The sequence below is a fragment of the Haemaphysalis longicornis genome, unplaced genomic scaffold (genome assembly GCF_048455015.1).
Source record: "Haemaphysalis longicornis isolate Haplotype H1 unplaced genomic scaffold, Haemaphysalis longicornis Haplotype H1 scaffold_3, whole genome shotgun sequence".
In the NCBI taxonomy this organism is placed as follows: Eukaryota; Metazoa; Arthropoda; class Arachnida; order Ixodida; family Ixodidae; genus Haemaphysalis; species Haemaphysalis longicornis.
Window position 1 is genome coordinate 119,177,356 of NW_027526335.1, and position 24,822 is coordinate 119,202,177.

Sequence of the window (24,822 nt, forward strand, 5' to 3'; positions counted from 1 at the left end):
GGCTGTGTAGCGTGGGCGCGTTAAACCCTGCAATCTATCAATCATTGGAGAGAAGAAATTAAAGCAAACTATGTTAAAAAAGGCCTGACAGCGGAGCCATCTGACGGATGGGTGTAGTTCTTGCAATACGGAATTCGTCGCCTACAGCTGTGTTATCAGAGGCTCGGCGACACGTTGCCCAACGCATATTTTTTTTCTTTTTCCAGCGCCAAAACATCAGGTGTAAGCCGTTGGGGCTCAGCCCTCCATTTTTTTACGGTTGTTTTCTTATACGCCTCATTCTTCTGGCCTAAAATGTGAATGAAATTGCCACACGAAGTGGCATTTCTACTATCTTTAATGAAAAACATTTCTATGAAATCTAGCAATTTGTTTATCAAACATTTTTATCTAACACAGTGACAGTATCAGCATGGGCCAATGGCAAGGATCTCGACTTCGTTAACTGGCCGTCAATGAAGTAGCGATCATGATAGTTCCTCCATTAATACAGCCCAAACTGTACAAGAAAGGTCGGATGTTCGTACGGGGACATGAACAATTCATGTACAGGAAAACATTATCATTCAGGAACTTCTCTGCTGTAGGTTCACAGACCAGAGGCTCGATGCCAAGTTCGGAAAATGCACTCAAGTAATATTCAACAGCTGACAGCTCCAATCGTAGCAATTCAATGTTTAAGCCCCCTTCTATGCAGAAGCTGCCTAGCCTTAAAGTTTTTGAACACCTGGCGCAGTACAAACGGCGTCAGAACGCTACGATTCAGTAGACAATTCTCTGAATTTCTGTAATTTTCTTTCGTCCATATGGTAAACGAACCTTGAAGGAAAATAGATTACGTTACGAAGGGCACAGGTCGGTCCACTCCCCTCCCCCCCCCCCACCCCCCCCCCCCTTTCCGGGCATGGCTGTAGGTGCGACCGTTAGGCGTGCGTCAGTGCTATGTGCACTGCGCAAATTTTCTGCCGGTCCGGTGCTTGACGTGGGTACAGCGTACGCCGTAGCAAAAGTGAGCGGCTGCGTCCACTGTTGTAGAATAAATAGGAAGACCTTCACGCGTGCACTGCCCGCTCGCTGCTTTCACCACATGCACGCTTCCGATACTTTTGTTCTCCGTGGAGCGAAGAGTGGAAGCCTGCTCAACGGAAGCCACTCTGAGTGGCTATGTAGTGCTGCCCAGGCCACCTGTTATCATATACGACGCTCCCATGCAGTATGTACACGTCTACGCAAACATCTCTCGTATCTCGAAATCACTGCTCCGCACTACAGCTGCCTTTCATCGCGCGAAGCTACTGCACGGAAGCCATATACGAGTCAACGCTCACATGAAGCTCTAGAGGCAGCTTTCTTCAGGACACACCTTGAACATGCCCTCATCAGGTCTTTATTGCGGTTCTATCAAATGCTGGACATAAGCTGTGATACTGTAAACATATGTAGCCCAGGCTAAACATAGCCGGATATACATACTTGCAAGTAGAGGTAGTTCTACAAAAAAAAGCATACAGGTGTCTGATATTTTTTTCCTAAATACAGACTGTTTTATGGCAGGAAGCTTTAGTTTTTTTTGCTTATACAACTCCCCCTGGCAAACGGAGACGAATCGTCGCGTTTAGATTTTTTAGCCGGAAGGCTTCATACGTTCAATTAACGTTTGTTGCATTTAAAGGTAGATTTCAGTGTTTTCTATGCAAACTTTATAGTCTGTAATAAATGTCAAAAACACTGAAGGAAAATTCCTCTGGGCTTGTTGATTTCTGTCCAGCAATGTTTCGTAACAGAATAGTTTATAGTTCATACTGGGCGAGGAAGTACACAGCAAAGAAATAAAGACAAAGACCTAGTAACAGCATTCCCCACCCCAGCAGGTACCCATTTCGCATCAAATGGTAGTTGAGACGTCAGAAAAAAATATGCCGTTGCTTCTCCAGATCAATGCCAACATTCTTTTGCACATGACACGTACCCACTTGAGGGATCGGCTGAAAATAGCAAAGCCAACTCCTGGCTAGGTGGATACAGGAAGTTATCTAACGCCAAGGAAAGAAGTGTCCCAGACATATACGCGCTATTTTCGTCTCTGGTAGATTCACCAGGCAAGTGCATGCGTACGCACGTATCATCCAGTCAAGCACTGGTTATTTACTAAAAATAGACAAAACGTTCATGCCATGTTCTAGACATGTGGAATTCCACGCTACCTTGCTCGCGATCTTTGCTGCTGGATTGGTGCTCGGGGATGCTAACTCTTCCGTTTCACGGATTCGTTCGGCGCATTCATCAGTTAAAGCTTAACGGCCTTGTTTAGGTACGTCGCAGGTGAGATACCAGTTCTCTGAGGTGTACCACTAAAGTTTTCATTTTGATGCCGCGTCAACAAGGTGTTTTATATTGCATCTTAACCGCTTACTGTAAGAAAGCAAGAATACTGCGATGATCTTTCGCTGGATAGTAGCGTCCGCGCATGTAGTTTACCAAGTTTAGACCAATAGTACTTTTGAGGATGCCAGCAATACTTGGCTAGGCTTGTTTGTGGCTACCAGGGGAGAGCACGTTTGAAAATAACGTTTGAAGAAAAAAAAAGGCCGGATATGATTAATGTCCTATACTTGAAAAAAAAAGCTGGCCGATAAAAGGTGAAATTCCCTAGAAGTATAGGCTCCCCCTAATTGACCTCTGTATTCTTGAAGGTTAAATTCAAAAATAATTAATCATCCCAGGTCATAAAACAAAGTTTGGCTAGTTGGTACATATCATGAATCCGAAAAGCGCACAGTAACTGTTCATGGAATAAAAAGATGCGCTAACAAACGATACTCTGATCTGCAAGATTTGGCACATGCGAATTTTAAATAAGGATCAAAAAGCAGTGACCACATGAAAATGTAACCATTCCTGTCAAAGTCGCTGTCATTCCACCCTTCATCGTTCGATATTTAGCAGGGCTACCCTTATCTTGATAGCGAGATAAAAAGCCCAAGCAACTTGTCAGTCAAGTTGGTCTAATGCAGCTTTTTTTTTTGTTGCAGTCACAATTTTTTTTCACCATGTGTACTTTTGGTGAAAACAAAAAAAAAACTGAACTGAAAGTTCTTATTTTATTGGGAAGTATTGCGCGTCTGGGGAGAATCGTGTGGGTGGCGCCACACAGCTGAGATTCGGCGTACTTCTACGTGGCGGCCGATCGTATTCATGCGAGGAAGAGAGATGGCGGCAGCTCGCTCTTTCCCAAAACCCGGGATCTGGCTGATTACCGAAAGCGCAAGTGCAAAAGAGAAAGAAAAAAAAGGAGCAAAAATAGCCTGATGTCGGCGGTGCTGTAAACAACGGCCGTTTCCTTCTTTGGAGAGGGAGCGTTCGCAATCACGGAGTTCAAGGGCGTTCACAACGCTCTGGTTTGTGGGAGCTGGTTTCTTACGTACTGTACATCGGATTGCAAGAGGCTATCGTGAAGGTCGAGGCGTTGCTACGAGATCGTCGAGCGAAGAGGATCTCAATGCAGGATTTACGTTGAAAAGTCGATGTTGTAACGTTTGTTTGCTGTATTTCAACAGCACCGGCAATACAGGTAAGCCTTGCGCACCACCACCCTCCTTGGCGGGTGTACATTGCAGGTTTGTATTTTGCCATTGTCGTTAACACGTGATTTTAGATATTTAGCCCAGTTTGGATAGCCGGTATGATCGGGATAGGATAATTCCGTGCGCTGTCATTTCTTCTTTCGGCGGTTCTGCTCAGGCGACCCAATTTTTGTAGGTGTCACTGGGGCGAAATTGTTTATGGCCCTTCCAAAACGTAGTATACAGCTTTCTCGCCAATTTTCCGGTTTTTACAGCTGTTGTTTATTTGAAAGAGTATGAGTAGCATTACCGATTACTATATGCACTTGCCGTCGGAAACGCCTGCACTGGTCTTGAGTCGGCGCCGGCTGGCTTCTGTTATTTATGCATTTTCGTTGCTTTTCTAACCGCACTTGCAAATGATTCAAATTCAAGGCATTTTCACTGTACTTGCAAAATTTAGGAGCAAAACTTAGTTCCAGACAGTTACGCTCTTATAACTACGGGGTTAGGCGCGAGGCGTCCAACGGAATCGCAGAAAGAGACATTCAAACCTGACATGCCTAAATGACACTCGGGTAGTACTGTTTAAGAACGATAAGTTCTATAGGCTTCATGGGCCTTCTTAGACACTTGGCCTTAGTCGTGGTTTGAAAAGGAACGCCAAAAATAAAAATGAGAAAATCAAGAATGCCTGTCCGCGCAAGTCGAACTTTGTGTCGCTTCCTGTATGCACTCTCTGGTGTTTTTATTATTATTATTAATTGGGCTTCGCCTTAATCGCCTCTGTACAAACGAAATAGTTTCAGGAGATTGAGTGAGGCAGTTAAATCAAAGAGGTTTTGTTAATGAAAGACTGCTGACACCGAACGAAAATGCACGAAACTCTAGCCATAAACGCCGCTGTAAAGCGTGTGTTTATAGTGAACCGGAACACAAGGCAAAAATGTAGTCATGCTCTCCAGCTCGAGCAGGCCAGTCAGTCATTTGGCTACACGCTTTTGCCAAGGGTATACTTTTGTTAATCTTAATAGTAAATTTATTAAAAACTCAATAGAAATTTCTAGCCTTCTTTCAGCGTTGTCGAAATCGTGCGTACACTCAATGGCCTTAAGTTGCAAGGAACAGGTAAAAAAAACGTGAGGAAGCTGGTTTTCCAAATAGTGCTTTGGCTTCATTGTGTAAAAATCCTGTAAAAAGTATCCCAAGCTGCGAAAAGCTTGGCGTTTAAAGGGAGGTAGAGCAACAAAAAGTGTGCCGTCGTTCTATACATTCACCGCACCCCTCATAGATTTAAAAAGATAGCCTCCTGATCTGGGATTCAGGTTGCCGTTTCGGCACAGAATAAACTAGGTAGAGCGTGTGCGTTACTAGACAGAAGGAAGCTTATGCACAGGATTTAGTAGTTCCGACAAAGGCTCTGTTAAACACAAGAACAAGTATACCCCGTGCTGCGTCTGTGTTGTTTACAAAATACCGTTGTCATGTTGTCGGGCTTATGTAGTCCAGACGGGTGGTTGTTTAAATGTACGTTTAAGAGAGCACTTTAATTCCTTGATGGGAACCCCCATTTGTCGGATCACTGTCGTTGTTGCTCCAGGCGCTCATGTCAGACCCTTATAGATAAAATGGTCGTACTGTTCCAACATCCTAATCAGTTCCAGCGAGAAATACCGAAGGTTTAACCACACACCGTTTTAATGAAGACTGCGCATTAGTCAGACCTCTGTTTGGTTACACAATGAGGAGGGAGCCTTTCCTGATTGTGGTGGAATATTGGAGTCAGCTTATTCCTTTTTTTTCTGCGACTTCTCTGTTTGATGTGTTAGTGATGAGAGCGCATGTGCAGTTGCGGTGTTATTTTGTGTGTACTTTTTTCAGTAAATCCCAGTGGTTATTCAGCCCCCGTCCCGTCTGGTTCTTTTCCTTGCGTTTCGTCTTACCGCGTTCTTTCTTAACCATGTTGGGTTATTTAGTTACATTATATTAAAGCAACATGGCTGGCACTGAAAGGCGGTACACGGGGTAGGAATGCACGGAACTAACGCTAGCTACCGTCCGGACGTCGCATACCCCCATTCACCGCGTCATGGGAATCCTTGAATCGGCTGTGATCTCACCACGGCTGCTATCATCGTCACTGGCCAACACACCTAAATAGTTATAAAGGTAGGCCGTAGTAGCCAACATAAATTTTAATGACAGCTCTCGGGCTGCAAGCCGCCAATGACAGTTTTTAACACATTCTTTGCAGATCACGGGAGTTCTGGTTATAAGTTTCGGGGCACGCGTCATTAATTGAAGTTTCGATTACGAGCCTCACAACCAATGGGTATTCTCATGACGGGGTCTGGTTACGCTGCTCTGATGACGGCGATTTTTTGCCACCCGAGCCAAGTAATGCCAGTTGGAGCCTAACGCATTGTAAAAGCAGACAGAACGCGTGCTTTACAAATGGGAAAGTTGACTCTCATCTGGCGATCTGCAGTTTGCAGTCACACCAGCGCTGCTTTTTTATGCGAAGCCAATATGTGTAGTTCTTGCAATGCGGGGGTATAAACTTCCTTGTAAAATTAAAGTGTGGGCAATATCATAGCAGTTTTGAACTATGCTCTTATTGTTTGGCTTAGATAAAAAGGCAAACTTGTCTTCTCTACACGTCCAAGAAAACAGACCATTTCATGTTACACACGGCTCGCTTCCTTCAGAACGGCAACATTAGTGATACGAAATCTTTGACAGTGAAAGGTATTTTTAGAGCACAATTGTTGGTTCAGATTTGGGCTTATTCAATGGTTGAAGGCAGCGAATAAGACCACAAAAGAAGCGCTGGCGGTATTTCTGTAGAACTATTTAGGACCTCGTTCATGACCCTTCCTCCCTTTGTTCTCACATAATCCTGCTTTTCAAGCGTTCAGACTTTCCAGTCGTGGGTTCCTTTGAGGAGACTTATCAAATACAACAATTACGTGTTTTGGGACTAACGCGCCGCACGGTTGCTGCAGTGCAGCAGGCTTGCGGGCTTCTCAATTGCTTCCCTACAGTCGCCTGCTCCTTCAACGGGGTACTGCCAGTACATGCGACCACCGTCATTCATCTTTTCATTGATGTGAAGGGAACGTTTCTGTGGGATTACAATGTTGATGGCAAAAGACGAACGCCTCAAGCGACATAGACCGGTCCTTATCAACCGGGCATAGTTAAACATTTTGCCATCCACCGGGGACTTCCTTTTCGGTTCAGTTTCGGTTCACATTCCGGCTGCTAAAAAATAACTGTTCAGATTGGGATTCAGTTCTGGCTTTTTATTTTGAGTATGTTCCCCGTTCAACACTTTCCTCTCGAGGAAAATGTTGTGCTGTATTTTTTATTGCCCCCATTTCTCACACACAGGCTCTCCCCCATTTCTCACACACAGGCTCTCTACTCACAGTGAAAAGCCGCCACAGTGAAAACATGGAAAGCAAAGACTCAGAGGAAATAACGGAAACTGCCGCTCTAATAGGACCGCCTCTGTCAACGCTGAAGAAGCTGATTGCCGGTACGGTGGGTGAAACCTGTCAACATACCACATCGTTTGCTTGTTGTGCTAGTGCTCTTTTATGTACTGCTCGAATTCGGTTTAAATCATTCAACAATGATCAATCTTCAGGCGCGCTTAGGTACGGTATGCGCGCCGCCGCTGCCCAAGCTATCGCCAATGCAGCTTTTCCGTAACAGGTAGCAGCCTAGCTAGCCCAAGTAACATTTGTACCGTTTAAATTTCGACCACTGATTGATTGATTGATTGATTGATTGAATTATTGATTGATTGATTGATTGATTGATTGATTGATTGATTGATTGATTGATTGATTGATTGATTGATTGATTGATTGATTGGTTGATTTGTAGGTATATGCTCAAGCTTTATGAAAGTGTACCTCATTCTAAGAAGAAATTGAGAAAAGGAAATGGCTGTGGGCAGGGCATGTAATGCGAAGGCAAGGTAACAGTTGGGTATTACGGGTAACACAGTGGATCCCTAAAGAAAGCAAGCGTAGCACGGGCCGGCAGAAACTTAGGTGGGCAGATGACATCAAGAAAGTTGCGGAGGTAAATTGGTCGCAGTTGGCACAGGGCCGGGATAATTTGAGATCTATGTGAGAGGCCTTTCCCCTGCAGTGGGCTTAGATAGGCTCCTGCTTCTGCGGATGATGATGATGATGGTGATTATGATGATGATTATGATTATGTGGATGATGATGACCTGATGCGAGGGGCTAATGTATCGACTTAGTTCGTAATGGCATTTTGGCCGCAATGAATTCAGAGATTTAGCATCAGGTGTTTCATACGCTCATTATTACAGACAAAGCAAGGCATAAATGTAAATTTGATTCTCTAAATGCATGCACTTCGCGCATTTCCAGCGTTTTTTGTTTTCTATGCTGGTAATCTGCAGGTAACCTGTCGTGCCCAACGTTGGAATAAAGCATTTTAACCACGTGGACTTTGTGCACGAAGCTTGTATTTTTATTGAATTGTTAGCCCTCTAAACATGAAGCCAATTTTGCGAAGACCGCCGACAACAAGTCGGCAATTCGTTTTGTTGTCTTGGGTACTTCGCCTGTTATAGGAGGAACGCCTACTACGCAGGCCGAACCACTGCCGAAAAAAGCATTGTTGATATCACCTTAGCCTTTGAGCCTTTGTTACTGCCCAGAGGAAACCCGAAGGAATAAACAGTATTTCAGAAACGCTCGATGCCTTTAGGTTCCCTTTCAAGGACGAAAGAAAATATTGGTGAGAACAAACCGCGCGGTAATGGCTCGCGAAAGTCATGCACTGTTTTATTTACCTATTGTACGTTATGAGCGGAATCAAACCAACTCTAAGCTGTTTTTGACTGCCGTTACCTGGACTAATCTTTGTCTGGTTTAATAGCGGAGGGCTGCTATCTCAGTCGACATTTCTATCATAAATCTTTCTTTCTATGTCTCTGGATCCGTTCTTTCGCATCGCATACAGTACGTGTGCAGTTTCCGATTGCTTCCATGAGAATGCAGCTGCAAATGTTTGCCCGAAAACAGATGTGACCGGGAATTATTGCATTCAACCTACGTACCAGTTGGAAGCCGTTGTTTGTAAAACATACAATAGATGTTTTTTTCGTTTTCCAGATGAAGAATTATTTGACTGCCCGAAGGATGAAAAGTTCCTCTTAAAGTTCCTCCGTGCTCGAAAGTATGAGGCTGAGGCTGCCTTCAGAAGTATAAAGAACTACTTCAGAGCGAGGCGCGACAACCCTGACATCTTCGACGACTTTGTGCCATCAGCAATTCCTTACGACGCCGTCTGCCGGAAAAACCGATTGGTTACCGCATCCACGCAACGGGACGCCCTCGGGCGAGGGGTTGTGCTAATAAAAACAGGTACGATCGTGGTTATTTGTGCCAGAAAAGTACTTAGATTCCTGTGATTAATATAACTGGTGAAACATAAACAACATAAGAACTACCACAGAAGGAACACCTAAGGGAAATGTCTAATTTCACATGGAGAATATGCGTTATAAACAACCTGAGCGTCTACTATAGCAACATGGAACATTATCTAAAGTGTGATCATCACGGATACGCAATGCCCGCTCACCTGCCCCAGGATAACAGTAATACTTTTTCATTTGTTTTCAATTTTCTTCAATGTGCTTCACCCTTGCGGTGCTAAATAACTATAATGTCTGCTACGTTTTTAAAGATAACATTTTTGTAGTCTAACTTAAAATTTTTCAGAACTCGCACACGATTCTAAACCTACTCGCTTTGCTCCGTGAAAAAGAGATAAGTAACATTTCAGCTCCAAAACAAAGTAGAAAAGTGCAGCGCTAAAATGTGTACCTTATTTTTAGGTGCCTGGGATGGTTCCATCTGCTCAGTGTACGAATTCATCAGTTGCTGCTTTATGGTCGTCGAATGGCTACTCTTGCATGAGGACGTTCAAAAGCGGGGGGTAGTCTACATCCTTGACTACCAAGGCCTGGGCCTGCACCATTTGACGCAGTTCACTCCACTACTCATACGAAGGCTGGTGCACATTTCCGAGGTAGGTCGATTTATTAAGTTTGTTTCAGAATACTTCCGTGAAAAATCTCTTCCCGCGCCGAGTATTTTTATTTACACCACCGCCTTGAAGTTCCACGTCAGGTTAATGGTACGAGCTTAGTTCATGTCCGCGAGGGTTGGTGCAACCCGAGGAAAAGAAAGATGCACTAGCTGTCCATTTTTTCGATTGGATTGATAATATTTCCAAGGGCTCACATTTTATAATATGGCGGCAAAGCCTCCTGCACTCATAATGCGTAAGGATTCCTTGCCGAGTAGCCCACAGCACCGATTTTGTGACGCCCTGCGCCTGAACAAATATGCATAATTGTGGAAGCTAAGGTATTTTTTCAGTATAATAATAGAATGTAGATAATTGGTAGCAGAAAATAAAAAAATACAAAAGCTCAATACAAAACGAAAACTAATAACCTGAATGAACAAGAAGAATGCCTCTCTTATAGACCACCGGCACACGACGAAGGTAATGATAAGAAAATCCAGAAAGAAGCAAATCTAGAGAAGAATAAAAAATTCAAATGCACCAACCGTGTAACATAATGCATCTGCTCAAAAATGCATAATGGGTCACCTTAACACTTTCGACCGTTACATTAGTATCAATAGACAAAAGTGGTCGATTAAAACTTCAAAAATACAAACAGTATAAGGGTACGCGCGTGAAATGACGACGTCTAACTTATGCACCGCCATGAAGTGACAAAAACAAAAATAAGAAATCAGCGAGAACGCAAACCCACAGACGAATAAACGCCTAGTGAAAGAGCGCCTAACGTGTATGCTTTAATATCTGCAAAAACTGCCAGTTTGGCGTAGTTGACCCAGTTAGCTTTTATTTTGCGTACGTGGATGTGATCGTATTGGTGAAAACAACTCTTAGAAATAAAAAATATGGCATACAATTAAAAAAATCACACCAACTCAAAATGGCCTATCTTACACACTGACTTCGCACGACAAAGGCAAAAATAATTTTAAAAAGCCCTGAAAGCTCAAACCAATACATGAAAGAAAAAAATGCACTGGAAAAAATTCAACCCCATTACTCCTGGTGTCGGCACAAAAACTGCGGAATCGGCTGCTAACACTCTTTATCGTTATAACAGTGTAAATGTGCGTTATTTATCCAAGGAAACAACTTATAATGAAGAGAAGTGTTGTCTTCAAACAAAGGATGTCTATTTTAATGCAGTAACTTCGAGGAGCTTAGGCCCCTTCACGGCCGTGGTGTAGATATGAGCTCCGAATATTGCTCTTCCACTTTCAGGACTGCCTCCCTGTACGTGTGAAAGCTGTGTACGTTGTCAACGGACCATCTGTATTTGATGTGATATTCGCCATTACGAAGCCCTTCATGAAAGCAAAGCTGGTAGAACGGGTAAGCGCGTCGCTTTATTTTACTGAAGTTATACATGGAAAATTTGATTGCGTCACTTAGTGTAACAATGTAGTCTCCACTAGGCATACAGAATAGTTTCGTAACTTATGCGATTGATAGCTCAAATCATTCAAACTTTCCTCTAATATAGACGACTGATGTCCGGACCATTTGCGTCTTTAAGAATATTTTTCATTGTTTTTACTCTGCAGTTGTGAGCGCGATGATAAAAAGTTTCAATAGAATTTTTGTTACTAGTGTAATTCACCAATTTTATTGAATATATTGCACCTAATACCACTTTCTAAATCTAATACCTCTACAAAATACTTTATATAGCTTTCTACTTATATATAGCATTACACTGCAACCATGATACCATTCATTACACGAAATGGTTATGAAAACCTATAAAAGGTGGCCCCTTTTTTCACGGTAACAAAACAGCACTTCTCTTAGGTTAAAGTAATTATTGTCTGCAATGAATAATACAGCGGTGGACTTCCATGGGACCAAAGTGACTACCGAGAGGCTAGTCTCGAAGATAGAAAAGGCAGATAACTTGATGTATTCGCTGAATAAGGAAATTCGGAGGCAAATAATGGACCGAACAGCGCAGGACAGGAGCGGGTAGAGGTCAGTGGGAAAGGCCTTAGTGCTGCAGTGGACCCGAGCACGCCGATGATGATGATAAGTGTTATGGTTACAGTGTAATTCTGTAAATCAATATAAAGATTAATAAATGTACTTTTTAAAAGTATTTCACTTCTAGACTAACACAAGAGTCAAATACGCAGTAAAAATCGTGAAGTACACAATCTATTCCAAACGTTCTAGGTCATTTCTAGTAGCGTGATCACACTATAAACGTACAAACAAGGCAAAATCATCTGAAGTTTACAAAATGTTTCCATATCATTCGTCTATACTAGAGGAAACTTTCAATGATCTGGCTTTTAAAGCGTGTGAGCTGAAGTTATCCCGTCTGTCTAGTCGAAAGTATCTTGTACCACCATAGACTCAATCATACTTTTCGCTGTATGAATTTCTAAAACACACAATACAATGAATACATCTTAACTAGGCGCAAAAAGACACGGGCGAAGGACTGAGATTAACACGAACAGGGCGCCTCAGTCTTAGTCCTTCGTCCGCGTCTTTTTGCGGCTAGTGAAGATGAATCTAAACCAACTCGCCCAGTTATCTATTTTGATGCAATTTAAATCTGTAAAAGAATAAATGGGGTAATGAGCTATGCGTATTTCATCAAATTATGCCATATTCATGCTCAGCAAAAGCTTCAAATGCAAAACATTAACACAACAGGGTTCCAAAACATTGTAAGGAATGTCTTCTCTTTCTTCATTATCTGCGTCGCGGCTGCTAGAAACAGTAGAATAACCACTTCTTGAGGTGACAGAACCACCAGTGGGACGTCGTTCGCCTGATCGTACCATGGAGGAAAGATTGGATGGTGCGGCAACTGGATGGTCCGCCATCATCGCAAACAACACACCGAATCGCGCATCGCCATTTAAAGTCGCCGCCGCGGGGGATAAAAAAAAAGTACGGACCAAACAAAAAATTATTTCTTTGATACCACGCTAGATGGCGCAGCTAGTTCATAAAAGCGCTGGCACTGAGGAAATGAGAGCGGGTATTTTGAAATTTTCGAGTCCCGCGTTGTCCGGTCACCTTTGTTCGGTGACCGGAGTTTCGCAGCTGCATTCACGAAACAGTTAACGAAATGGCGTTAATGACCTAGGGTGTCAGTAGAGTGGACGTCGGTGGCATTGCACGCGAAAACTCTTTTTGGCGACGTGGCCACGCCGTGTCGTCGTACGAACGTCGCAGGAGTTAACGCGTACGCGTGACCACCTGTCTCGGCCAGGACGAGTGTTGGAGGAATTCAGATTAGTGGCCAGGCCAAGGAGTATGCCGCTACGTGGCGACGCACACTTTCACAGTAATGGCCGTCTTTCTGGTGGAACGGAAAGTTTCCATCTGTCGCGCGTCGAGAGAGTGGCTTGACAAATTTGGCGTCCGTTTTCGTCTTTGGGTAATGGGCATCGTGCCGCATGCCGCAGGGTCGCCGTTTTGCGGGGAGGGAACTCGTGTACCGTATGCGCAACGAGCCAAAATAGGAAGAGCTGGAAAATTAGGCGCGAATAACAAAGAGAAGAATAGGGAGGAACGAATAAGATAGCGCACCGTATTACTAACACCAGAAACTTGTTAAAATAAACACCGCAATGTTCACCCGTGTAGTATAAAAGGGATTCAAGCAGAAAAACGCACACAGTGACGCATGTAAGAAGCCATACACGCGTCAACCTTTCATTTACGTAATGTTCAGATATTAAACCTCTCAGTTTGATGTTGATATCGAGGGGCGGCTCAGTCACCCGTTTTGCCATATGGGAAACCTTTACCACTTCGCTGGTATCTGGTCTCTGAGTGAAAACAAAACTTCCGTTGCAGTAAACAAAGGGTTGCCCGCACACTATTGACGAGCGGAGGTTGGTGTGAAGGCCTGTCATACTTAATGCTCTTTCATTGCCGCGCAGGCACGTACATACAGGCCCCCGGTTTGGACGTTGTAGCCACGTTTGCATGCTGTCGGTATCTCATATACCACAGCAATACCGCAAGGCTCAAACTTATTAACGTGTTTACACGGCAACACCAGTACTCTGACCTTGACTTATCAGTCCTTCTTCCAGCACACGGGCAAAGACGGGGTAGCTGAAAAGCGACCTGAATAACAACAACTTAAGCGTTGAAATGATTGCCACTTAGTTAAAATGGTTCGAGGCCCGCGGCATGCCAGGATGCCGCGGGCCTCCTTTTTCATCCCTGTCTTCGCGAGACGCAAAGAGAAACCCCGATAACCGCCGGTTACGAGATTCTCACAAGCACTATACAAAGAGTTCCCGGAGACCAGCAGCTTTCAGTCTATCTTTTTCTTGAAGCTAATGCGTCTATAGCAAGAGATAGGCTGTTGCTAGAGCTCTTTATTGTTTTTTATATGCGGAGGATGCCGTCACACATTACTAAATTAAAAGATTGCGAACTAACCCTTTATTTTCAGTCGCTACGTCATAGATCCGCGAAAGGTTACCATAAGCCGCACAATTATATTGTCACGAGGCCAAAGACGACGTACTTGTCTTGAAGGAAAAACAAGTTTACTGAAGCGAACTTGCGCTCCCCTACCAACTCAAAGAATACACAAACGGTGAAGCAACAGTCAACAAAGTGACGTGCACAGGCGAGTGTCGGCGAATCGTATGCCGCGGCGTCTGCTCTGCGGTAATTATCTTTCGGCGCGGGTGTTTCTACAACCGTCGAATTACATCGAGAATACTGTAGATAAAAGAAGACTATTCTAGGCTAGTGGCGCTACGGCGAAATATTCTCCCTATAAAATGAGATAATCCGTGCGGCATAATAAAGACAGAATGGAACATGCGCTTCACTCTAGACACAGACAACATAGCGCCGCGAAGCCGGGTGGTAAAAGCAAAGCATAAATAAACCACACCAGTGCATGGTTCGCGGCAATAGCAACTTAGCATGCGTCTTCAATGCGTGAACATACATGCGCTTTCCTTCACCCCACTCCTCACGTGTGTTGGAGACCGCGTGACAACCAAATGTTCCTTTTTTTAAGGGACTTGTGGTTCCGTGCCTCATTTTTCTGAAAATATTGCGCTGCTCCACACTAGGAAACCGATCATGCTCCTTCTACTCAGTGGCAGTCATTCTGTCGCAGTATTTATACATCCGGCTCTATTTCTCACGAATGTGACCACAATTCTGCAAGCCGCTCCGTCCATCCCAAAATCAGTGAGCGTAAGAATGACCCCTCAAATTGGTCAGCACGTCAGTCAGTGGGCTCGACTGGTTCAAAAATCTATGATTGCCTCCGTCTTAGTAGAAAGCTTGGTGGCGATCAAACTTCCGTTCAAACGCCGAGGTTGGAAGGCAGGAAACGCAACACCATTTTAGGACACACAATTGCGCTTCGGGACCACCGGCGGTGCAACGAAATGACACTTAAGCCGCTCCAGGGTGATTTTTTTAACGTTTCCTCTTCCATTATCTATGACCGCTCGAAATTCCTGTTGCAGAACATTGCGCATATATGGAGGAGCCTTGTTGTTAACCGCTCTCCGCGGCACAAATGATGTGATGGACTTTTTTCTTTTTGAAGCGTTGAATATTTCACAAAATGGCGTCCACAAAGCACGATTAGTACCTAGACTACCTAGACCTGTTTCTGGCGTAGGAGCGCGTCTTGCAGAATTATTTCTGTGATACAAAAGATGTCAGCTATTTTGCCATCCATGCTAATACCATCAACACTCAGACTATGACCCGAGTGTTATGCTAGGGCCAGGCTATGACGTCAGGTGTGCTGTGCAGCGAGCCCACATGAGGTGATGTAAAAATAGCAGCGCGTGTTTACCTCCGAGAGGAAGTGTTACATCATTGGTTGACAATTAGTGCTGTCACTGCCATCCTTCACGCTTGCACTTCAAGGGTGTTACACACCAAGCAAGTATTGAACGCAGATGATTAGAGTTACAACCAAGGCACACTACGGCGGTGCCAGCTGATAATGGCGGTAATGTCCCCCAGGAATGCTCGGAATTTACGCCAAGGTGTGTAATTCTCTGGTACTGCTTATTTTTTTCAGTCGTGTGCAAAAACATTCAGCGCTATACATGTAAAACAAGGCCCTTGGTATTGGCTGCGTACCATCCATTTCATGATTTTGAAAGCGTCCAGCGTTCGGGGCGTGGCGGGATTATCGATGCGCGCCCTGGTGTCGATATGACGAGGGAGTTTGTCTTGATGAGAGCGCCCATTTTGCATTTTCGGAAATGTAAACAGACGCACCGCTGCAAATCAATGGTTGCAATGGTATCTTGCGTGGAAAGCGCACGGATTCTTGAGCGGGTGGCATGCGTGGGTATGCGCAGAACTTGCAAGATGACGAAGACGTCGGTTATGGTAAAGTCTGTATCGTGCAGGCACATAATATAATCCTGACATCCATCGTGTCCTTCCTTTGTTTGTGTTAAGAGGCTGCACGATTATAATGGGCCGCCCATGACGATACCAGCCCCGGTTGTCGTTGCAGATGATTTTAATATGGGTGTTTCTGGACCATACAGATAACGATCCACGCTGTTCGCGCTGGAGGGCTTTGGATGGCGTTGTCTCACTGACCCAAGCCAGTTAAAAACGTCGGGGCAGTCGTGCATAGGCTTGAAATTGCCAAACAATACGTCTCCAGCAGTGTCTGCAGCGCCCAGCTTCGCTGGAAAACCAGCTTTGCTGGGCGTTATTAGGGCCTTACTTTTTTTTAGAACAATTGGGTCCCTAAAGGCCGATGCTTCAAGGTAACCCACTGGGGAATAGTCGATCTACATTCGCGGAACCTACGGCAATTACAATATAAATTGGTTATATTGAAATGTAAAATAATAGTGATGCTGTATCACGCTTTTCAGGTCCATCTCATCGGCTCAAATGTGGAAAAACTCCTCAACGTTGTTCCCTCTGACGTTATTCCCAAAGAATTTGAAGGAACTCACGAAAGCTACGATTACGACAAGCTGGAGAGAGACCTGCTCAGCCGGAGCGAATACTTCGAAGAACTGTGCCGTTACGGATACGGGAAGGAGAGCACCCACTGTTAGCAAATAAATGAAGTGGAGGCAATATTTCCCATTGAAGATTCAATATTCACTCTTTCATTTCTTTGAACAACATACCTCTCTTAGAAGCGTACCATAATGCATAAAAAAGGTAATACCTCAGGTTAAGAGCTTTTGCAAAAATTAAACAAGAATGGAAGCCCCCAAGTCTACTTTCCTCTTTCACTTTGGACGAAGCTACATGATGCCAACATTTCATGACAAGGCGAGAGTCAGTGCGGTTCATTCTCAAGGCGGTCATTCAACAGTGGTGGTTCCCTCGGATAGGGCATGGCCTTCCACGTAGCGAGACGACCTTTTATCATACCTCAAAGGCCCCAGTCGTGGTATTACATGAGGAATGGGCATAATTAGGAACTGATCAACAATTCAACAATACTCTTAAATTGATGTGGTTAGGAGTGGTGGACGGCAAATCCAGTTAAGTTGTTACAGTCCAGTGCGTTTGCAACAAAAATAGAGCTAATATGAGCAGTAGTTTGTGCTGTTGGTGGATAAACGTCTCGGTGGTGGTTTGTACGGCAGGACAATCGATGAACAGGCAAGATAGCCGGAACGTTAAAAGAAGCGGTATGAAATTTGCAAGAAAGGCAAAGTCTAGATATATGACTACGTGATTCTAAGTTGTTGAGGAAACCACGAGCTTTAAGTTTGGAAACGCTGGAATGATAAGAGTACTCACAGTTGATGAACCGGGCTGGACGATTTTGAACAGATTCGGGTACGTTAGATAGATTGATTTTCGTTGTAGGGTTTAACTCGCCGACGCAACGCAGGCGATGAGGCGCGCAGGTTAGATAGATTAGGTTGATGAGGATCCCAAACCGAGCATGTGTACTCTAATTTAGGATGAATAAATTTGGTATAAGCTAGTGACTTCACTGACGAGGGAGCAAGTTTTAAATTCCTTCGAAATAAATCCAGTGCACGATTAGCGGAGGATGCTACGTTGTTCACGTGAGTCAGCCAGGTGAGGTTGCTTGAAAATGTTACGCCAAGGTATTTATAGGATTCCGCAGATGAAATTACGGAGCCAAAACGGTGTAATTCACTTGCTGATGATGCTGCCTGCGGTGGAAAGATATTCAAGTTTTATTTACGTTTAAGGACAATTACCAATCGTTACACCAGGATTCGATGAGGGTTAGGTTGCTCTAAAATACACTGATATCAATGCCGTTTTTTATAAGAGGATAGTCAAAGCAGTCATCTGCGAGGAGACAAATATTCGATGAAATATTACCTGGAAGGCCATTTATATAAATGAGGAAAAGTAGGGTTACGAGCACTTTGTGGCACACAAGAGATTACAGGAAGTTGGTTAGATGGGAGGTTGTTAGTGTATACAAATTGTTGCAGATTGCTGAGGAAGGTATGAATCCAATTGAACGTAGATTTATTAATATTTACGCAAGAACGCTTGAGGATTAGCTGTTGATGCGGAATATTCTAAATGCTTTTTAAAGTCTAAAAAAGGGCATTGGTTGGTATATCTCCCTCAGAGCTGGAAGTGATGTTGTAGAGTGAAGCAAGTTGCGTGTCGCATGGTAATCCTTCGCCAAAGCAGTGCTGACTATCGTGAAAGAAGCTGCTACGGTTTAATGACTTGACGACGTTAGAGTAAGTCACATGTTCTATTTGTTTGTAAGTGAGGTGGGATTGTATTTCCTACGCAGGGATAGAGAGCCCTTCTTAGAAACTGGAACAATCCTACCTACTTTGCAGTATTCCGGCACCACTCCTGATTATAGCGATTGCTAAAAAATATGACATAATATCACACTAAAAGTGTGTTTTGTGGTTTTTAGCATTTTAGCATTGATACCATCGGCGCTACAGGAAAATGTAAGCTTTGTAAGATGTAAGATGTAAGTCGATCATTTTGGTAATTCCGTTTGGAGAAAATGTCATGTCCGGCATCATATCGTACTGACGATGATGGAATGAAGTTTAGCTACCGTTAGGTTCAATAGTGAACATGGAAATAGAGAAAAAAAAATGATTAAGTTGTCCGGCGGCTTCATTGTCGGTGATCGGGAGGTTATGATTATCAAACTATGGTAGTGATTGAGAACTGTTAGGGTTGATGGCGTTCCAATATTTTTTAGGCTTATTTCTTAGCAAAGACGACAAAGTCTGTGAATTAAAGGAACATTTTATTTTTATAGCTTGCATCTTGAATTCTTTTCCCGCAGCATAGTAGTTGTTTCATTCATAAACGTGATGGGTTCGTTTTGCTGATCGACAAAGCCTTTTCTTTTTATTTTTGAGTCATTTTAGTTTGAGAGTGACCCATGGGAATGTCTTTTGTTCGGTCACGATTATTGTGGGAACGTATTCTAGGAACAGGTGATGCATTTTATTTTTGAAGGGCAACCAGGTATTCCCGACAGAGCGCTGCGAAAATTCGGCTAACAGGAAAGCGTCGAATTGTGCGGCTTCACCATTTAGAGCAGAATAGTTACTTTGCCATGCAGATTTATCGTTTTAGTTAATTTTGAAGAGCGTGTTAATTGATAGAGGTAGGTACCATGGATTACTGAATGTTCACGGAAATCAGGCAAGAACGTCATCTTGGATACCTTGTAAGGCTCAGAAGTAAAAGTAATATTTAAAAAATTGGAGGAGCTAGCACTGCGGCATGTGGGATCAGTGATGAGTTGCGTTAATCGAAATGTTAGGCATAAGTTGACAAAATCGCTCTTATGACCACGTTTGGCGGCTGTGCTTGCCAGATTGGTCAACAATATTGCTGGAAAATTAAATTTTTCTCTGTAAGGTCTAGTAGCCACTGGCACCTGTGACTGGCTGCGACCTGGACATCGGCTGTTTTCTCGACACCAGAGAAACTTGCTGATCTGCATATCTAATTAACGTTTTTTTTTTCTTGGTGTGATCTATCTGAAAACGTTTTTTGCACGTCTGTGTACATTAAGCTAAGCTAACATCGTACCTCCTGAATGATTTATTCTAGCGGAAATCCTATTATAAAATTAGTACTCGGGTCTCCAAAACAAAATAAATTGCAGTTCAGTGGGGATACCATTCACGTTCGTATGGGGGGCCAGGATTCGATTTTCAGGCATCTATGGCTGAAAAACCTTTTGTTCACCCGAACGTGCACCCGAAAAAAACTGGAAGCGGTTCCCGATAAAGAATTCTCATGATTGACAGAGAGAAACGCTAGGAGGTAAGTGCGCGCCGTCATCTCTCGCTCTTTTCCATGCTCATCACAGCAAGTGCAGCTTGGTAAGCGAGATATCTAAGGTGTCTTATCACTCTGACGAATCGCCTGTTCCAGGGACCGGCGACTCGGCTCCCACATCACCCCTTCACACCCCCCCCCCCTCCTTACAATTTACTGGCCTCCTTTCTCATCGCCGCACCCCCACGTTCACAAACCCCCCTCCGTGTCTTTAGCTTCCTGCTGCCCAGCCCAGCCCCGAACGCAGCGCGCAATGCGATCCGACCCCTCTTTCAACTCCACAATACTCTCATGCCTCTGCCACTTGTGCAATCTTTCGCCACAACCATCCCGTTCTTATGGTTCTCTCCACTACATCCCAATGCCATTCCCTTTCCCATCCCCCGTGTTCAGGATATGTGCAGTGACTAGCATGCCCCAGGAGGGCCAGCGACACATGATAAACCAAGCCACCACGCCTGCAAAACACCTCGGCTACCTATAACGACTACGCCGCGCGTCTTTATTTCGTTTTTTTTTTCGACACAATAAAGCTTTCATTCCGTTCTCCACACTGAAGCCAGTTCGCAAACCTACAATGCCTTGTCATTATATTATGCCCTGTTCACATGACGTCACCGTATGCACGTGTTCTCGTACACATAGTAACCACAGCTATTCCAACCAGCGGTGCCTGAGTGCACGTTTACGCGATTTCAGTAGGAGTCTTGACCCGGATAGTCTTCATGCGCCGGCAATACGTCGAAGATTGACTATGTTATGTCCGTGTCATGACTTTATTTGACACTTAGATATAAGGTATTAGCGAAGATGACGACTGGGGTTAAAAGCAATATTTTGTGGTGTTAGTTCATGAGATTATTTTCCGGGCATTTCTTTAACGAAGACAAGAGAAATTAGTGTGTTCTGGCACAACTTGGTTGTAACCATGAAATGTCTAAAGGCAGCCAGAAAACAACTGCATGAAAGAGTATTCTATAGAAACCGCCTCTGTTTGGGCTAACTTCAGGCGGCTTAGAGTAAAATTCGTAAGTGTTGTAGAAGTTGCATTTAAGTTAGGCCAAACTGGAAAGTACACCTTGCAGAGTTTGTGGGGTTCTACATTTCACACACTAGATATTCCCCACCCTGCATCCATCTCCGCTCAGCAAACATGCCTTGCGAGGGACGATTGCGGGCGGGTCCGTTGTTTGCAGAGACAGACAAAAACAGGAGGCTACAAGGGGAAAACATCAATGGCAGCATTTGTTGCAACGTGCAAATCAAATATACTGCATACAAACTAATCATAGGCCCTACGAAGGAGTTATTAAGTTTGCGCAAAGACGAGCACGAAGAGAAAGGAAGACAAGACGAGCGCAACTTCCAACTTTATTTTGCATGAAACAGCAACACACATATATACCACCCACCGGTGTTACTCTCTGTCCTATCAGCAGTTGCGCAACCCGATAAGGCGTAAGAAGAATCATAAGTAAAATACAACAAACAAAACAGTTCGATCAAACGGCGTAACCAAACAGTTTGCACCAGATAACAGATACTACTTAAACTTCATACGTCCTCTACAAAACACGTGTCGCACTTAAAATCAACGATTAACGAATAAAATCAGAGCCAAAAGGGCATAAAACTACTAAGAATAAAATGATAACGTGAGGAAACGGGGGGAGGAATCTAAGTTAAGAACAACAGCGATCGCGTTTTCGAGACTTATGAGGAGCTAAAACAAATCAAACTTCAATATTAAGTGCAATGCACTTCTTAAGCGACCCTGAACCTGCGTCCACCGGCGATGTCCGCGCACGTGTAGATGGGCGCGCGCAGCCTGGCCGCTGACATAGCACATACCCACGTGGGGGATTGGCCAGGAATCTCCTCGTCTTCCTTGGCAACGGGGGGAGATGGGCGCGCGCTGCCTGGCCGCTGACATGGCACATACTTACGTAGGGGATTGGCCAAGAATCGGGCGTGAGCAGGGCTAATGCACCTGCTTAAAGGAGTACTGACACGAAATTTCAAAGCTGAGATCCGCTCTAGCAATCAAGTACAACGACAACACAAATAGGTGTCTGTGAATAAATGCATCTTTCTTTCTTTGTTTTTGTGTGTGTGTGTGATCTCTCTTTCGCGAACATTACCGAACCGCGCAAATTCAACTCGTGCATTCGCACTTTCACATTCTTCCCCTCGGGGAAATTCGGGGAATTTTTTTTAGCATTAACACGTGTAAACCCTAAAACCAAGCTTCTAAGAATAAAACCATAAAATCAGAGCCAAAAGACACAAAAACGCTAATAATAGAATAATAACAAGGGTGGGATGGGAGAACGGAGGTGGTGACCAACACAGAGTACGCGTTGCCAACAGCCTAAAAATGCCGACAAATATCGAAGTTTTTTAAACATGACCTTCTAGGAAGGCCAAATCAGTGGGTAGGAGGCTTACCGAAGGCGTGCTAACGCAATCTTCCCCAAAGTCTCTAAATCCGTAGGATTCAATAATTTCTCTCTCTGTTTGATCTTTAGCTCGTGCAAGGAATTCAGTATCTTCGAGCTTGGGAACGCAGTCGCAGGTTTTACAATGCATAGCCAGATGCCCTCCCGATTTATTTCTAACAGAAAGATTGTGCTCCCGCGCTCTCTCATTAAAACAGCGCCCAGTTTGACCGATGTATACCGTCTGCAGGTCAAAGGCAGTTTGTAGAGTACGTTTGAAACGCATTTCTTGGAGTGTTTTTCATGTCTTTTTTCACACACTCTGTTTGTTTCGCTTAGACATTAACGGGTACAGTTTTGCTAATTTACACGGGGCAGAAAAAACCATTTTAACATTGTACCGGATGGCTACTTTTGCGAGCCACAAACATTCATGCCAGCACAAACAGTCTGAAAGCTTTGAAGCTCAAGTGTCACGCCTTCAGTTAGCAGGTTACCCTTCATTCTTCATCAGTAGTGTCTGCGAATCTCTTTTTTCAAAAAACACGCGACTATCTAACAAAAAAGAACAGCAGAAACATAAAACTAACAATCCACAATTCATGCCTTACATCCACAGAGTGTCGTACAACATTAAAAAGTAGCCAGCGTGCGTGTGTGCGTGTGTGTGTGCGCGCGCGTGCGTGTGTGTTATCTCTCCTCGCCTTAGATTTCATTTTTCACTGTTTTTTGCCAATCCACAGTATGAATGAAGTGCCCAGCAGGAAGCACTTCTTCAAGTACTCTCAACGTGTGCTTAGCGAGATGGTGGGTTTAGAAATTGGGTGGTCTTAGCTGGTCGCGACAAAAAAAGGTAATTCAGAATGTTGTTGCAAGCATCTGCCAGCCTTACAGGCTTTGCGCTGCTCCTTTCGAAATTGCCCCATGGCTCTTTCAAATTTTTGGGCTCTAACGCGCCGAAGCTGCAGCTGGGCCGTTGAGGGCTCAGGAATAATTTCGACGACCTGGGGATCCTTAACGTCCGCCTAAATCCCGACACATGGACGTTTTCCGCTTTGATTCCATCAGAAAAGCAACCACAGTGGCGTGGATGGCAACGACGTCCTCGGGCCCAGCCGCAAAATGCCTTAGCCACTCAACCACCGCGGGGGGTCAGCCCATGATCTTCACGACGCCTATGCAGAGGGGCCACTGCATAAGTACGGCCACTGCGCCAGACTCTCTGCGATCATTCAATATATCATCAGCCGGTTAATGATTACCCAGCAAACAATCGAAATATTCTGGGCTTTTACGCATCGAACTAACACAGAGAAACACGACAACACGGCGCAGGAAGATACCCGCCATGACAAAAGACTACGGATCCGTACCTCACTACTGATATTTACTGTGCACTGATATTTGCATGACCTCACGATATTTACTGTGCACCTAAACCTTGTACCAAGCCGGCTTTCTCGTTTAATAAACATATCTTCCGCAAGAGGGAGTCCAACCAGCGCCATCGTGTTCACGTCTTTCTTCATTAAACAATGAACAACCGCGGCGAGTTTTGAGGGAATCATATCACACAAATATTTATGCGTATGCCGATGACGGAGTGACCGCTTAGCGACTTGGTTAACGAACCAAGCGAATATGACAAAAAAATTGTATATGACTGAGACGGTGAGATTTTTGGGGTCTGCGAACACAATTCATCCCATGCATTTGGAATTCTATTTCTATTATAGTGACGCTCAAGAGCGGTGGCGAGAACTGAGAAGTCGAAGGGATCGATCGTATACTGTTTGAAAAGTGACCATGGAACCTACTAGCAGGTGTTACTGCAGTAATTACTCCATTAATTACTGGACTAATGATCACTTCCCTAGTAAAAGTCCTCAATGGCTGCAATCTAGACGTATTGACACCAGTCAAGAAGTGGTTCATTAAGTTTATGTTGCAAGAGTTTGGACTGCATTGTTATAATGATTTGCACCAGTTACGTCCATACGAAGCCTATGTAGAGAGGTTGCCCTGTACAGTGGTATTGCATGGACTTAACTTTCGCAAATCTTCTCTGTTAAGTTGTAACAATGGTGCCTCCGAAACACAAAAAGTGGTCCATTCACTTCATCTGGAGAGAGTTCTAACAGCAATTGGCACTCCGGCTTGGCCCCATCATTCATGGACCGCTCTACCATCTACGCTCGTCCTACACCGTCCAACCTCACTGTAAATAAATCCATCTCGTAACAGTTGGTGGAGGAGCTGGGTACGCCACGCCGGACCTCCAGGATTTCCGCCGTAGCCGACGTATCGCGGGTCTGCCACCCCTGTCTTCTACGATGCCTCAAGGTGGGAACACTGTGTTGGCCTCCACGTCTGGCTGGCATCCCCCGCGAGAACCCCCAATGTTC

The 24,822-nt window shown here is 44.3% G+C and overlaps 1 protein-coding gene across 1 annotated transcript; it reads left to right on the forward strand.

Moving 5' to 3' along the window:
- Window positions 1-3,306: 3,306 nt before the first annotated feature.
- LOC144173399 (alpha-tocopherol transfer protein-like) lies at window positions 3,307-16,802 on the forward strand. Its single transcript, XM_077701846.1, has 6 exons — window positions 3,307-3,571; window positions 6,982-7,104; window positions 8,726-8,977; window positions 9,454-9,647; window positions 10,935-11,045; window positions 16,568-16,802. Exons 2-6 carry the CDS (start codon window positions 7,020-7,022, stop codon window positions 16,754-16,756), a joined length of 831 nt encoding a protein of 276 aa, XP_077557972.1. The 5' UTR covers window positions 3,307-3,571; window positions 6,982-7,019; the 3' UTR covers window positions 16,757-16,802.
- The last annotated feature ends 8,020 nt before the right edge of the window (window positions 16,803-24,822 follow it).